At 42.2% G+C, this 14,204-nt stretch overlaps 1 protein-coding gene across 1 annotated transcript in view; it reads left to right on the forward strand.

Annotated features, from left to right (window-relative positions):
- mast4 (microtubule associated serine/threonine kinase family member 4) overlaps positions 1–14,204 on the forward strand; it is a 96,154-nt gene that overhangs the window by 21,389 nt on the left and 60,561 nt on the right. Inside the window, exon 4 of the mRNA XM_071524127.1 lies at positions 1,704–1,820. Coding sequence (XP_071380228.1) covers positions 1,704–1,820 — 117 coding nt within the window. The remainder of the gene's footprint in view (positions 1–1,703; positions 1,821–14,204) is intronic.

The raw sequence follows: 14,204 nt of genomic DNA on the forward strand, positions 1-14,204 counted from the left end.
GCCTTTATTAGAGCTGTCTCAGAGAGTGGAGAACGACATAAATATGATTTGAATTATGAAACTTAGTAAGCTGCCTGGCTATGACACTTTCTTTTATGTTTGACAGGGATGGAAGTTTGGAAATTGGAAAACATTCTTTAAAAGTGGCTATTTGTGAATTTATAAATGCTTAAACAAAATGAGAGGTGCTGCTATTTGTTTTGAGTCCTAACTGTGACCTGGTTCACCCATTTGAATTGGGCTCTAAAATCAAGGAGGCAGTCAAGAGAGCAGCGCCTGTACCATGTGTTTCATTTTGCCATTTTTTTAATAGGAATGTATGGAAGACCAGATTAGATCCTTCATGTATTCATATTTTTTTTTTTTTTTGTGGCTTTTTCACTATGATCAGGTGGCTGTTGACACAAAATCCCAAAGCTTTCATGGCTATCTCTGGCGCGATTTTAACCTCTGCCCCCTATCCTCTACCCTGACCAACTTTGTCTTACTAAAGATAATAAAACTGTAGAGTTATTCTCTGCCAACTAAATGGGGCATACGACTCATCTGTCCACCCTCCATTCATTGTGTCTGATCCCAACTTGGTCTATCTTGTCCTAACTGACAAGCCTGTTATTCAGCACTAGCTCTCTTTAGATGTATAGCAGGATCCTAACCCTGATCCCTAAATTCCCCAAGTCCCTAAGTTTACAGAAGCCCAACACAACCGATGTAAAGACATACCTGCTTTAGGCCACATGGACTAGAGATATTCACTCATGTGTTATGAGTACAGTCTACTTGTCTCCTCCTCCTCCACTAGGCCAAGACGGTTAATCCTCCTCTCTCTGCCTCCTGCTGGGCTTCCTTCAACAGGAAATGGAAATATACACATGTGGATGAGAGATGAAGACACTTCTAAGAAAGATTTTTCAATTCGCGGAGCAGTCGGCGTTACACTAAGATCTGCTAATCCAGATGTCCGCACTGCTAATCTTCTGACATGTTTTAATCTTTGTTTTGCCTCGGGGCTCTGTGTGGAATCCACACATATCAGAATGTGAGACAGAGGTGAAAGTGGATGGATAGATGAAGTGGCATCTGAACACTTGCTGCCATCTAGCTACCAACACTGGGAGCTGAATTTGGCCGCCGCCTTTTGCTGCTTGACACTTAATATCCTCATATTCCATATGTTACTCGCATGAAACTTGTCGGGTGCTTCTTCCGTTTCATGTCCTTCATCTGAGCTCGAGCTGTGTCGGGGCTGTGGTTGTGTAATGTCGGGATTGTCAGTGTGATCTCTTAATGGGCTTACTTTCACTCTGGTCTAATTTAACCCTTTGCTGCCCTGCCTGCCCAGACACAGTTGACATGAGGGGCTTCAGCTCTGTACAGCTAAAGCGAGTGGACAGCTAGGATTATCTTACCTTACTGTTATGTCATTTGACCTCTGCTCTATCCCCATTCACTCCCTTTATAGTACATCTGGGGATAGTGGAGGGTGGGACTTCTATTGTTCCTTAATGTTCCTTAAAGCACTTTGAATTGCCCCAGTGTATGAAATGTGCTATACAAATAAAGCTGCCTTGCCTTGCCTTGCCTTAATGACATACTTTGGATGGATAGTACTACGGCAAACCACGTTGACAGCTGCATGTGTTTTGGTCAATGTCTTTCTATCACTTTTCAACTGAACGTCACACTGTTGCTCTGCAGGACAGTACCTCCTGCTGAACACCAACCTGCAGCAGGCGTGGCAGCCGCCTGAGACCTCCAACCTGGTCCGCATGCGCTCCACGAACCTCGGAAAGTCGGACCCCTCCCTCACCTCCAGCCTGGTAAGTACTTCCTGAATCGTGACCCCTGCCACAGTGTCCCGCATCCTGATCCAGTTAGGATGCATATTCCCATTACCTCATCCTTTCAGCTGGCTGATTAATGGACGGAACGCAGTTTGGTCAAAACAAAGGCTGCTCTGTCATTTTCACTGATCCAGCTTTTTAGCTCATGATACATAAGGGATTGCACTTGCAGGAGGATTGCTTACCTGAGAGCTTTGTTTCTTTCTTTACAATTAATATTCAATACGCATGATAGTGACAGTTTTAGTTCTACAAGGATGATGTTTTCCTGAAATAGATGGCCTGAGGTATAGATGGTTTTCTGTTTGGTGGAAATAGTAGATTGAATCATGGAATCTGGGTTTTAAAATGGAATTCAGACGTCAACATGGAATATACTTGCAGCACACCTACTATAATACATCTAATAAAAAGACAGACCATGACATCACATTAGAGCTAAACTATCTATGCTTTAAACCTAGCTAAAATAGACTATGTCCATAGAAGCATAATGGCAAAAATAAAGTATTGTAAAAGTTTTATTTGAATTAGTTAATGTAGGAACTAGGTGGAAGTGAAGTGATGCTTTTCCATCAAAAATATATTAAAATGTAATTGTTTTAAAATCTTGATATTAAAATATTGCTATAGAGAAGAGAATTGTTAAGAGGAATCTAAATCACCATTGACATTCAAATCCTATTCCCCATAAAATATTATCCTAATGCCCATACCACATCATAGGTCAACAATCATAAAACAAGAAATTTCATAGTAAATGTGCTGAGCTGATGGCAAATTCCATTAATAACGTATTCCAGAAAAAAAAGGTTGTTTGATCTTAAAATTTGGTTGCTGCTCTTAATTCTTTTCCAGCACCAGTGCTCCAAATACAATATGTGAGACATTTTTTACTTGGGAGAAGCCTGAGGTAGAAGCTAGATTGATCCAAGCCTTGAGAGTAATCAGTAAAATCAACACTAAAACTACCAGCCACCAGTGTGGAGAAGCTGAACCAGGGGTTGTAGAATCCCATGATGTGTATTTAGTCTTTGTCAGTAGGATGGAAGCAAAATTTTGCATAATCAACATGGCATTACTCATACCTATGCAAATCTAGTGACTTTCAAACTTTTCGTGACACTTCTGAACAGTTCCTGTGTGACGTTTTCTGCTTGATGTGTATGGGTGTATTTTCATCTAACAGTTAATTATTAACCTAATGTTGCCTCTGTTCTTTGATGATATGTCTTAGATAGTCTTAGGGCTTAGTTATGTTTTTACCTGTTTAATTTTTGTTGTTGTGTGCTGTTATGGAGCTCTGTTTTACTTAATATCATGTATGTTTTGTTAATGGTTTTATTTGTTATTGTTTTACCTTTTTATAAATCAATTTGTTGCATTGTTTTGGAAAGTGTATATAAATAAATCTTGTGTTTGTGCAGATACAAGACTTTTTTTAGGCACGACCAGCCACACAATGTCAGTGCTCACAATAATCAAAGATAATTTACTATATTGAGTAATAGTAACACTATTAGAAATGCATGCATTTTTGGAAGTTGAGATGCTTAAAAATATACAAAAACCCATATCTGGGAAAGAAAGAAAGAAAGAACATTTTAAATCGATTTCATAGTGCCCTAATTAAATCCCTAGTTTGGACTGAATGAAGTCATCGTTGACTGTTGCCCTATAGCAGTGACCTACAGAATGGGAAGATGCACTATCTGTCCTTCTGTGTCCTCTCAGACAACACTGATGGCTATGTTGATGGGCTATATAATGACATCCTTGTCTCAACCTGGTGAGATGCAATCAAAAGCACAATCCTGTTAAGATATGAGTCATTCACTTTAATCCCAATGTCTGTTCAGTATTTGTTACTTAGATAGAGAGGAGGTTGATATAAAACATCTGAGGCTCTTTTGTGTGTGTGTGTGTGTTTGCACGTGTGTGTGTGTGTGTGTGTGTGTGTGTGTGTGTGCAGGAACTGTGACTGTATATTTAGTAACTGGCACTTGCACTACTAGTGCAAAAAGGGACTGTAACCGGAGCTAGAAGTGTCTGACAGATTCTCAGATGGCTCAAGTCATTATGGTAATCCTGTTTACACTAATAACATAATGCTTCTATACAATCCTGATGTTAAAAGTTTTACTGATATACTGTAGAAATTAAGGCACTCCAAGTGATTGTAATGCATCACTCTTTGCATCTAACAGCACATAAGAAATAAGCAAAGATGTAAACAAAGTATATTTAACTTCTCAATTATTTCCCACACTGGAGGGCGCTAGTGCATTTCCATCAGTGTTTGGAAATGGAACACACATTTGAGCTTGTGAGTGCTACACATAAATCCTGCTGACTCTCCTGAATGTTGAGACATTTGCATTTAATAATAATGCTGTACTTTACTGATCCCTGTAGAAAAAATATTTTTTCACCAGCCAACCTCCACTGGGAGGTCAGGCTTAGCTGCATAGCAGCAGCCCTGGTGCTGGTAGGGATTCATTGTCTTGGTCAGGGACACTTCAGCAGGGCAGAGGCTTGCTGATACGGGGCCTTGAGCACAGGTCCTCCAGTTGAAGGGCGGTCTAGTCATTACACCACCTGCGGCCCGACTTCTACCTCTATCCAGGAATGAATAAGCTGCTGCAGAGAACTCAATTTTCTCTCTGTTCAGAAGACAGATTTTTCATGCTGGATCTACAAAAAGCACAAATCAAAGACTTTTTTTTATTAATATAAAAGTGCTGTCATGGTACTCTAAGCCTTGAAGAGGAGAGGGCTGTGTACTGTCCCCTGTCCTCTGTCCTCTGTCCTCTGTCTCCTGTCCTCTGTCCCCTGTCCCCTGTCCTCTGTCTCCTGTCCTCTGTCCCCTGTCCCCTGTCCTCTGTCCTCTGTCCCCTGTCCTCTGTCCTCTCCTCTGTCCCCTGTCCCCTGTCCTCTCTCATCTGTCCCCTGTCCTCTGTCCTCTGTCCCCTGTCCCCTGTCCTCTGTCCTCTGTCCCCTCTCCTCTCTCCTCTCTCCTCTGTCCCCTGTCCTCTGTCCCCTCTCCTCTCTCCTCTCTCCTCTCTCCTCTGTCCTCTCTCCTCTGTCCCCTGTCCTCTCTCCTCTGTCCTCTGTCCCCTGTCCTCTGTCCCCTGTCCCCTCTCCTCTGTCCTCTGTCCCCTTTCCCCTGTCCTCTGTCCTCTTGGAGGCGAGGCCGATGTGGTGGGAAGGCTCCCGGGAGACTTCCACGTCTTATTTGATTCTTCTCAGACTCTGCAAACAGGAGCTCAGGCCCTTGATTGAAATTAATGATTTCCAAGGCCAGGGTCAATGGAGCACAAACACAATGCCGTCTTGAGATCGCTGTAGTTTCACAATTTGTCTTTTCTAGTTTCAATTTTTTTCTGTTTTGTATACAAATGTGTTTGTAATGAAGTGTCTTTGAGAATGGATTTTTGCACGTGTCTGTCTCTGTGTGCCGTCTTGTCCATCAGTCCTTGCAGCACAATGGATGTTACTGTGGTGCCTCTTCTTATCACTCTGTTTGCCCCTGCGACTGCACGCTTAGCGCCATGAGAACATTCGATGCCGGTGACCACTGCTCAGAGAGCGTCTTGCGCGGACACGGGCTGAATCGCTGATGTGCTGCCACATCCTCACGCTATTTTTTTGGAGTACACTGCACTGTATTGAAACCTCAGGGGTACGTCTACAGCCGTTTATTATCCCGCCTTTAGAATTGGCTCAGAAAAGATGGTGAATCATTTGACCTTGGGAAAGGACTGAAATAGACAAACACTTAATCTTTCTACCCACTAAATAGAAGGTGCAGTTTTTTCTTCAGTACAGATTCATAAATCCTCAGTTTGAACGTTGTGGCCGCTATGAATCCGTATTTTCTGGTATAGGGATATGTTTATTTCCCATATAAAATGGGACGTTTAAAAATATATTCAGCATTCTGGAAACTAGCCCAAACGATGATGCCAGTTAGTTGTACAGACAAAAACAAACTTAATGGCACTTGCTGTAATGATGATTGTTTGTGTTCCTGGGCTGAAGAGCATCAGTCCCTGGCCTTACTCACAGTGAGTGAGTGAGTGGAAGGCTGCCAGCATGCAGACTGTTGCTGCTCCAACATGTTGAGCATGAGATTGTGTAGATTTCTGACCAGACTGAGATTTACATTTGGCAGATCTCTCCATGTCTGAAGAGATTTAATTGGCTTGTGTTTGGATTTTGTTTCTGTTTGTTCAGTTTTGAAATGTGCGATTTTGAAATGTGCAATAGTTTATGGTTTCTGTGCAGGCTATGTCATTGCTCATTTTTTGACCAGAAACCAGGAAAGTGACAATATTATTACAGTTTCACTGCACTTGCTCCGAGTAAAATTTTGAGCTAAATTTTTTGTTCTTCATTATTAATGAAGAAGGACATGATTCATGTGCTATTGCTGACCTTTTAATACCATATGATCAGATTCACAATGACGGCTCTTCAGAGCTGCTGAGAGTTCCAAAGTCTCTAAAAAAAAAAATAAAAAAATAAAAATTCATTTCTAAACGGCATAGAAAACAACACTGGGTACTTCTGATTCAATCAGTAAAGGTAATCCATCACTGTTAATGAGTAGCCTACAATCTCTTTGCAATCATTTTAATAATCAATCATTTTAAATAACCCTAACCCTCCATTCACCATTTCATATTAAGGCACGTATTCGAGAATTGGGCTTCTGCTTGTAAACAAGAAGAGGCAAGATAACTACATGTTCAATTTCCACGTTTTCCTCTCCAAAATAAATCTTTTAACCAATAGCTAATGTTCTCTGCAGTTACATCAGGACCCGCCTTCTGTCAAGCTAACATAGCAAATTCTCATAAAGTGATAAAAACATTGGAAAACGATCTACAATAATGTAAAACAGTAAGGGAAGGCAGGTAATGAGCAGAAACCAATCAATCATGGTGGAATTGCCTTTTAACTTATTCAGTCCAAATTCTTCTGGACCAGGTACAGAAAGGAAACCTGTTATGGTTGAAAATATCCTCATATTAAAGCTTGACAGTTCTTGGTATTATTGTTTGGTTACATATATTTTTGAATAATTTTTGAATGCTCAAGGGCTTAAAACGCAGACAATAGAAATGTGTTTTGTGTCCTCTACTCGTCTGCACCTTCATTGCTGCTTTAAGACTCCTTTGTTTCTGTCAACCATGCCTTGCCCCTTGCCTCCCAGGACTCCTGTTATTGCTTTTGCCTTTTTTTCCCCCTCTATGCTCTTCCGTCATGCCCCTGGGTGTGCAACGGTCTTTCCATAGCGTGGCACATCTCTCTTGACTGTGATGCTCTTTGGCAGAAAATCAATACTTCACTTCTGGCGTGATATGGAGATAAGACTGTCATAATCCTGATGTTGTGGCTTTGTGGACTCTCATTCTCCCTCATTATTGTAGTCAGTGATGTCCTTTGCTGATACGACTGTTTGTTGGTGCAATATGTAGCTGCAAAGGAAGGGACTCGGGTATATGTGGCTACCCTGTTACCCTGTTTTGATAGAACCTCCATAATCCCACTTCTGATGCTTAAGACGCTTTCACTATTTTGTGAGAAATGCTGGTTTTCACTGTATAAGCCATGAAAGTCTTCAGCACATTCAAGATCACTTACCTTGTATTTAACTGATAATTTCTTTTTCTCATTTTGCCATAGTTGTATTTCATTTGTTAGGAGTCAAACATGTTTTCAGAATTTTGCTGAATTAGCCACTGAACAAGCCAGCACTATCAGTTGTTCTTTTGCTTTCTGTTAAAATTAAACAAGTGTAACACTGAAATCCGGTTGGAAGAATTTTAGTGTTACTCTTTTCTTTAATAACATAAAGAAAGTGATTCACTTAAAAAAAATCAGCAGAATGACTAGTTTTTTTATATATTGTCAGAATCTGCTTTGTTTGCATTTGTTTATGTGCTAGAAGTGTGATTTTGAGACCCGTTTCACCATATAATGGCAGTGAATGGAGATGGTCTCTATCAGAGCAACAGATAATTTTGGGGTTTTATCATGTCCAGGAAGCTACACAACCCAAGGTACTGCCAAAAATTGAACATCATTTTAAAGTATATTGTCGACACAAAAACACATGGTTGGACTGATGAATAGCAAAGATTCTTTTATAGTGTTCTCCATGGCAACAGAAGATGAAGTGACAAGGGCATGACGCTGTTCCACTTCTGTTTTTTTTACACTCCTCCTCCATGTTAACTTTAGTTGTGTGTCCCTCCACATGACGTACATAACACAACACACGGAGCTGCCTCTCGCCGTGTGCGTTCGCACTGCGAGCCGCAGGACACAACAACAAGTCGCTGGAAGTCCATTAATGTCCTATAGAGCCGAGCGACCGGGGAAACTTGGCCGATGTGTAGACGGTCAACAGGCTTGTTGGCCGAGGAAAGTTGGCCTCAGATGAACGCAGTCAGATTTCTGTGCTTCCTTGTTTCCTTACTGATGGGGTTTAATTCCATGAATAATAGTTCGGCCTGGCAAGTGCAAAATGGACAAGAAGTTGATTCCAGCCATTCGAACAGGTTTCCCACGGGCCTAGAAAATACTTGAAAGTTTGTGGACAAAGCCTTAAAAGTTTTTGAAAATGAGTGTATGCCCTTTTTTATTTATTTAATTTGGTCTATTTTTTTTTTTTTTTAAGATTTATTTTTGGCATTTTTATGCTTTGTTCGACAGAGTTAGTGAGAAAGAGAGACAGGAAGGCATGGGAGAGAGAGGGGAGGACATGCAGCAAATGACCGTGGGCCGGACTCGAACCCGGGTCGCTGCGGGAAGGACTGAGCCTTATGGTATGCGCTCTACTCGGTGAACCACTGGGGTGCCCCTAATTTGGTCTATTTTAAGAGCGACAGTGCACATTAATAAACATTACTCCGAATGTAAATGTGCCAGAGTTAATTTTCACCTGTAGTCCCTGGCCAGATGTTACACAGTCTCCCTGCCACCACCTTCAAAAAGTACCTTGAAAGTACTTTTTTTTTTTCAAATTAAAATATAGCACCTCTCCATCCTAGGATTAACAGGAAAACTGTCTGATGGATATGTGTATTTATATAGCACAAGTTTTAAAATGAAGGATTTCAGTACGAGTTCTCGATTTGACAAGATCATGAGTAAGAATTGAGGCTTCTATTATGTCTAATGTTGATACAGTACACATACCAATTTTGAGCCCTTGAATTTCATCAAACAAGACCTTGAAAGGCATTGAAAAGTTCTTGAATTTGATGTACAAGTGAGTGTGGGAACTCTGTTCAGACTTCCCAGCTTTCTACACTTTTATATTTGAAAGACTTTAGGAATAAATGTCTCAAAAACTGTTGTTGTTTTTTGGATGAATACTACCTAATTAGCACTTGCCAGCAAGCTTTGTTACCTCATTAAAATAAAGTAATGTCATGAAAGGCAAAAGCAAAGGAGCAAAATATACCTGATTTGCCTGTTCCAGAGTGGAGTGAGGGCGAGGAGGTTACAGATTCAGCAATCAAGATGAACACCAGAGTTTCCTGTTAGCTGGTGATGTCATTTAAGCCCCTCCCCCTTTCCTGATTGGCTGTTTTTGATTATCTATTTCTATTGATTCCAGAGTCACATTGAGATCAGTGATGGCATGTTGGACTCAGGGGAGAGTTTCCTATTGATTGGTGATGTCATTAATTTCCCTCTCTCTTTCCTGATTGGCTGTTTTTTGTTGTCTATATCTATTGATCCCAAAGTTGCATTAATGATAACTACGGTGATCCTAGTATGCCGGACTTCACTGATAAATGTATCCTCAAATTCTGTGAAAAAATTTAAGAGCTAACAATGATGTGATGGGAGCAGGATGCATTGTTTTAAAAAAAAAAAACCCATTAGCTTGTCATAAATTATGTGCTTGTTTTTTTGTTTCATTTTAGTTTATTTCACTTTTTAACTTTTAAAGAAGTTAAGAAATGTCTGCCTGTCCTGCTCTATAGAAACAGCTTTGGAAGTCAAGGCACAGTAGCGACCTTACAGAATTCAAAATTCTACATCATGAGACATGTTGCAGTAATGTAAATGAAAACTGTCACTCTTGATGAAGTAGTTGCAGTTGAGCTGTCAGACCCCTGTCATCTGCTCCGTTGGAAGTGACATTTTCTCTGTTTTGAGATTCTACTGTGATTGCCTTGTACAGAATGTCACTTTGTGTTGCTTTGAAAGTGGGAGAAATGAAATGAGAAGAAAGGCTATAAGTGACTCCGGTTGGATTTCCCAGGTGGTCTCAAGTTGACATCCATTTCATGTCATGAATGCATAAATTCATATACAGTTTGGTCCTTATAGTTGTGCCTATCATGTTTTCTGTAAGATTGGAAAACAGGACTGGTATTGAGAGTGATAGATTACAACCATTAGTTCCTCTTGGTATCTTTATACTGGTTGTTAAGGTCAGAGGCTTGCCTCTTCTGTTGGGCTCTTTAGAGTTTGATCACGGTTGGTTATATTCTCACTCCAGAAAGATTGGCTTTGGACAGATGGGATGTTTGCGCTGCTTTACATGCAGGGAATTGACAAAGGTTGAGACACCCGACTCTCTTTCTTTCCTTCCTGCTTTCTCCGCAGGCTGTGCCCCTCCTCTGCCCGCCTTGGATCCGCAGGTTGCCTCTTGCTCTGGTAAGCTCAGGCGGAGCAGAGGCTGTGGGTCACTCAATCAGCACTCTCTGCATGCTTTCAGCGCCAACGCTCCCTCCTCTCTCTCTAGGCAGCGAGGAAATGACCTCAGCTGCCCACCTGCCAGGAGGAAATGAGTCACAGAAAGCCCCTGGACTTGCCCTAGAGGCCTTTCTGCAGCCCCGCTCCGAGGCTGCTGGCAGAGACTATCGGCCTTTATGGCTCCATGCCCCCTAAACCCACCCTCAAAGCAGCTGTAACCGCCGTGTGTGATCGGGCTACAGATGTTTAAAAAAAACAACTGTAAACCAATGAAGGTTGTTGCTGTCACAGCCTTTGCCCTTTGCCCATGAAGTCATTTGCTGACATTTGAATCCTTATATGAGCTGGAGGCAAGCTATTGTATGAATTGTTCTCTGAATGCTGCAGGTAGGAGCATAGTGCCTGCAGTATTTACTTTCAATTTACACTGCGGGGCGAGTTCTCTCTATTGAATAAGACAAATGACCCTTCCCTTGTGTTCTTGCAGTTTCTCATCCTCATTCTCAGTCCAAAGTGGATTTAAAAAAAAAAAAGCAGCAAAAGACGGAGCAGTGAATCGGGACTAGTCAGTTGGAAGCAACGGGATGTTTTAATTCCCGCAGGTAATCTGGAGGGCATTGTTCAAGCCCAGGGAGTTGACTGCTGTAATCCTCCTCCTCCTCTGAGGTTTTAAAGGTTTATACAAAAACAGCGTGATTACCCAAGCACAGGCCCGGCCTTTCTCCTCTCTCCTCCCTTATCAGCACAGCGGCACAAATAGCTGTCGCCCCAGCCGCCACGCAACACTCCGCCGGCTCTCTGTCGCACAGGTCGAACAATAGGGAAAGTTTATGTAGCGGTCACCTGTCTGACATTCCTCCGTGCTCCTCCTCCACCAGCCATAGTAGGTAGCTGTCATTCCAGTCCGTGCTCGCTAACAGAAATCATTTGAGCTTGGCTGGCGATGAGGAGAATGGAAGGGGCCCACTTAATATTCACAGAGCGGTACCACAGTGAATGGAAATGAGCGCGAGAGAGAGAGAGAGAGAGAGAGAGGGTGAAAAAAGAGAAGGGGAGGTGGGGGCCAAAGAAAAACACAGACTGAAACGGACTGTGAAATTGCAGGATGGAATTGGCATCATTGCATTGGGAAACAACTTATTTTCTAAATGCTAATAATTCAGTAGGGGAGTAGAGTGTGGGGACATTGAGTTTGCGACTGTGAAGATCTGTGGTCACTTGCCAGCCGCCTCAAAACTCAGATCTGTGCGGTCCTGGAATGAGTTGTAATAGATAGAGGCAGTGCGTGAAATTGTTGGAAATTGACGCAGGATATGCAGTTGTACACATAACAGGTTGTGCAGGGGAGTGCGGTGGTCTAGTACAGTCGATTGCGGCGTGATAATGGTAAGTAGTGTGTTGTTCGGAGTGAGGGAAGCCTTCACACATCCAAATCAGCCCACAACACATTTTCACACCGGGTTAGAAGACTTGGGCAGAACCACTTTTTTTATTTTTTTTTTGCTTTGCAGTGTGCATGACTATTATTTTACTCTACTCTCTCTCTCTCTCTCTCTCTCTCTCTCTCTCTCTCTCTCTCTCTCTCTCTCTCTCTCTCTCTCTCTCTCTCTCTCTCTCTCTCTCTCTCTCTCTCTCTCTCTCTCTCTCTCTGTCTTCTTTATTTTGTGTCAAGTGTAGTCTCTGCCGTCCTGGTTCCTTTGCCAGCCTAACCTTCAGGTGCGCTAGAGTCTTCAAGTGATTGAATGACTCATTGACTGCAATGAGACGGCTAAGTCCGTTAGCCCGCCTGCCGCAGACAGGATGCCGGATTCATTGTGGAGGCTGAGGCAATGCTCAGCCTCCACAATGCTGTGAAGGATATCCTGTAATTGTCATGGTCACCTAGGGTGCCCGAAAAGCGTGGCCGCTCAGAGAAAATGAGTCCTGGGGCCCCCCGGTAACCCCCTGCTTACCCCCCCACCCACCCACCCCCTCGCTCTAGTTGCTACGCTAAATTAGAACTGCCTGTCTTCTCCCTGCTGCCCGATTCTCTCTCTCTCTGTCTCTCTTCCTTCATTTCTCTCCCTCACTCCTGAAGTTACAGACGGGAGGAACAAGAGGAGGTGTCAGCTGACTGCCCCCCTCCAATCAGATAAGTTCTGATGGAAGTGTTTAGCAGCTGCTAAGATCAGATTTAGCCGGAGGGAGGGAGGGAGGGAGCAGGAGGCTGGAGCCGAGGCAGTGCAGCATGGCTGTGCACCGGTAGGGAGGCATGATAAGTCGTGTCCTGTGCCATGGACGAGTCCAGCATTCTGAGGAGACGGGGGCTACAGGTAGGGGAGCGAACGGAGCCGGTTCTGCGTGCGTTCGAGGCTGCGTGAGTTAGTTTGCATGTGTGGATGGTTTGTGAGGCTCCTGCAGCGTGTATGTGCTGGTTAATGGAACACAGTTAGGACTTTCAGACCTTTTGTGTTAACACTTGGCAGTACAGAGTGAATAACAATTTGGCTCTGTGGCATGCTGCTGACTGTGTGTGTGTGTGTCCTGCATGTGTGAATCTATTCACAGAGCTGTGGTGGTAGTTTTCACTGAAATATGTAGATGTACTTGTGAGGATGATTCTGTTGATGATTATAAAAGGTTGAAATTGACTAATATCCACTGACTGATTGACTGAAGAACTGTTTCAAATGTCCTAAACTTAACTAGTTTATATAGTTTTAGAAATCCATAGCTCATGTGATTCTGAATATGTCCCCAAATTAATGAGTTATTGTCACTACAGCCTTACATTTTCTGTGGGATTTTATGTGTATAACCTGCCTGCAGGGGGATGAGAGCTGTGTGTTCCTGAGCTGGATTGATTGTGTTGAGTGAAAGGCTGTCTGCCTGGATCTTATGCTTTATTGACTCTTTATGATAATGGAGTATGTAGTGAGGCTTGTGCCTCTCAAGCTAATACTTGATTCAAGTATTGGGTGAAATTAGGACAACTGTCAAAACCAATTGCTGTACTTTATCAACACATTATTGTATTCATTGTGTCATAACGTAAGATATAAATGGACAGACAAGCCCAGTGGAAGTGGAGAGGGAGTGGAGAGTATTGAAAAATGAAATTGCCTTTTTTCACATCATGTCAGATGATTTTAATCCAAGACCTTTTAGAGATTTATAATTTCCTCCAGCCGGCTGACGAAGTCAGCAGTAACTCAGCATAATTTCTGCTTGAGTTTGATAAACATGTTCAAAGGGATGGCTTTTTTTTTTTATTCAACTCAAACTGTGTGTTGTGAATCCTAATTCCCCGCGACTCATTTTATGTCCTTAATTTTAATTAGACTGCACTCTGTAGACTAATTAAAGCAATAAAACAGGATTTATGCTCCAACACTAATTTCACAATAAACAAAGGTAAGTTTTGCCTGTTTCGCGATTTTATTTCCCTGTAATGTTTTATTCAACTGTCGAGCAAATTCTGTGAATGAAGCAGATAACATTTGACTTTCATGTTCATTGTTTAAGTGTCAATGTGTTCCTCTGTGAACACATTGACACTGTTACTCTTTGTGAAAATTTGACAGCAGACATTCTGACATAATCTTAATGGAATTCTCAGTAGAAGCCATTAACATTTTGTGTAATTGCTATGTGAAT

This window comes from Centroberyx affinis, unplaced genomic scaffold (assembly GCF_046629955.1).
Source record: "Centroberyx affinis isolate AG114_WGS23_722 - 3 ecotype Tasmania unplaced genomic scaffold, CSIRO-AGI_Caff_v1 ptg001151l_1, whole genome shotgun sequence".
Classification (NCBI taxonomy): domain Eukaryota; kingdom Metazoa; phylum Chordata; class Actinopteri; order Beryciformes; family Berycidae; genus Centroberyx; species Centroberyx affinis.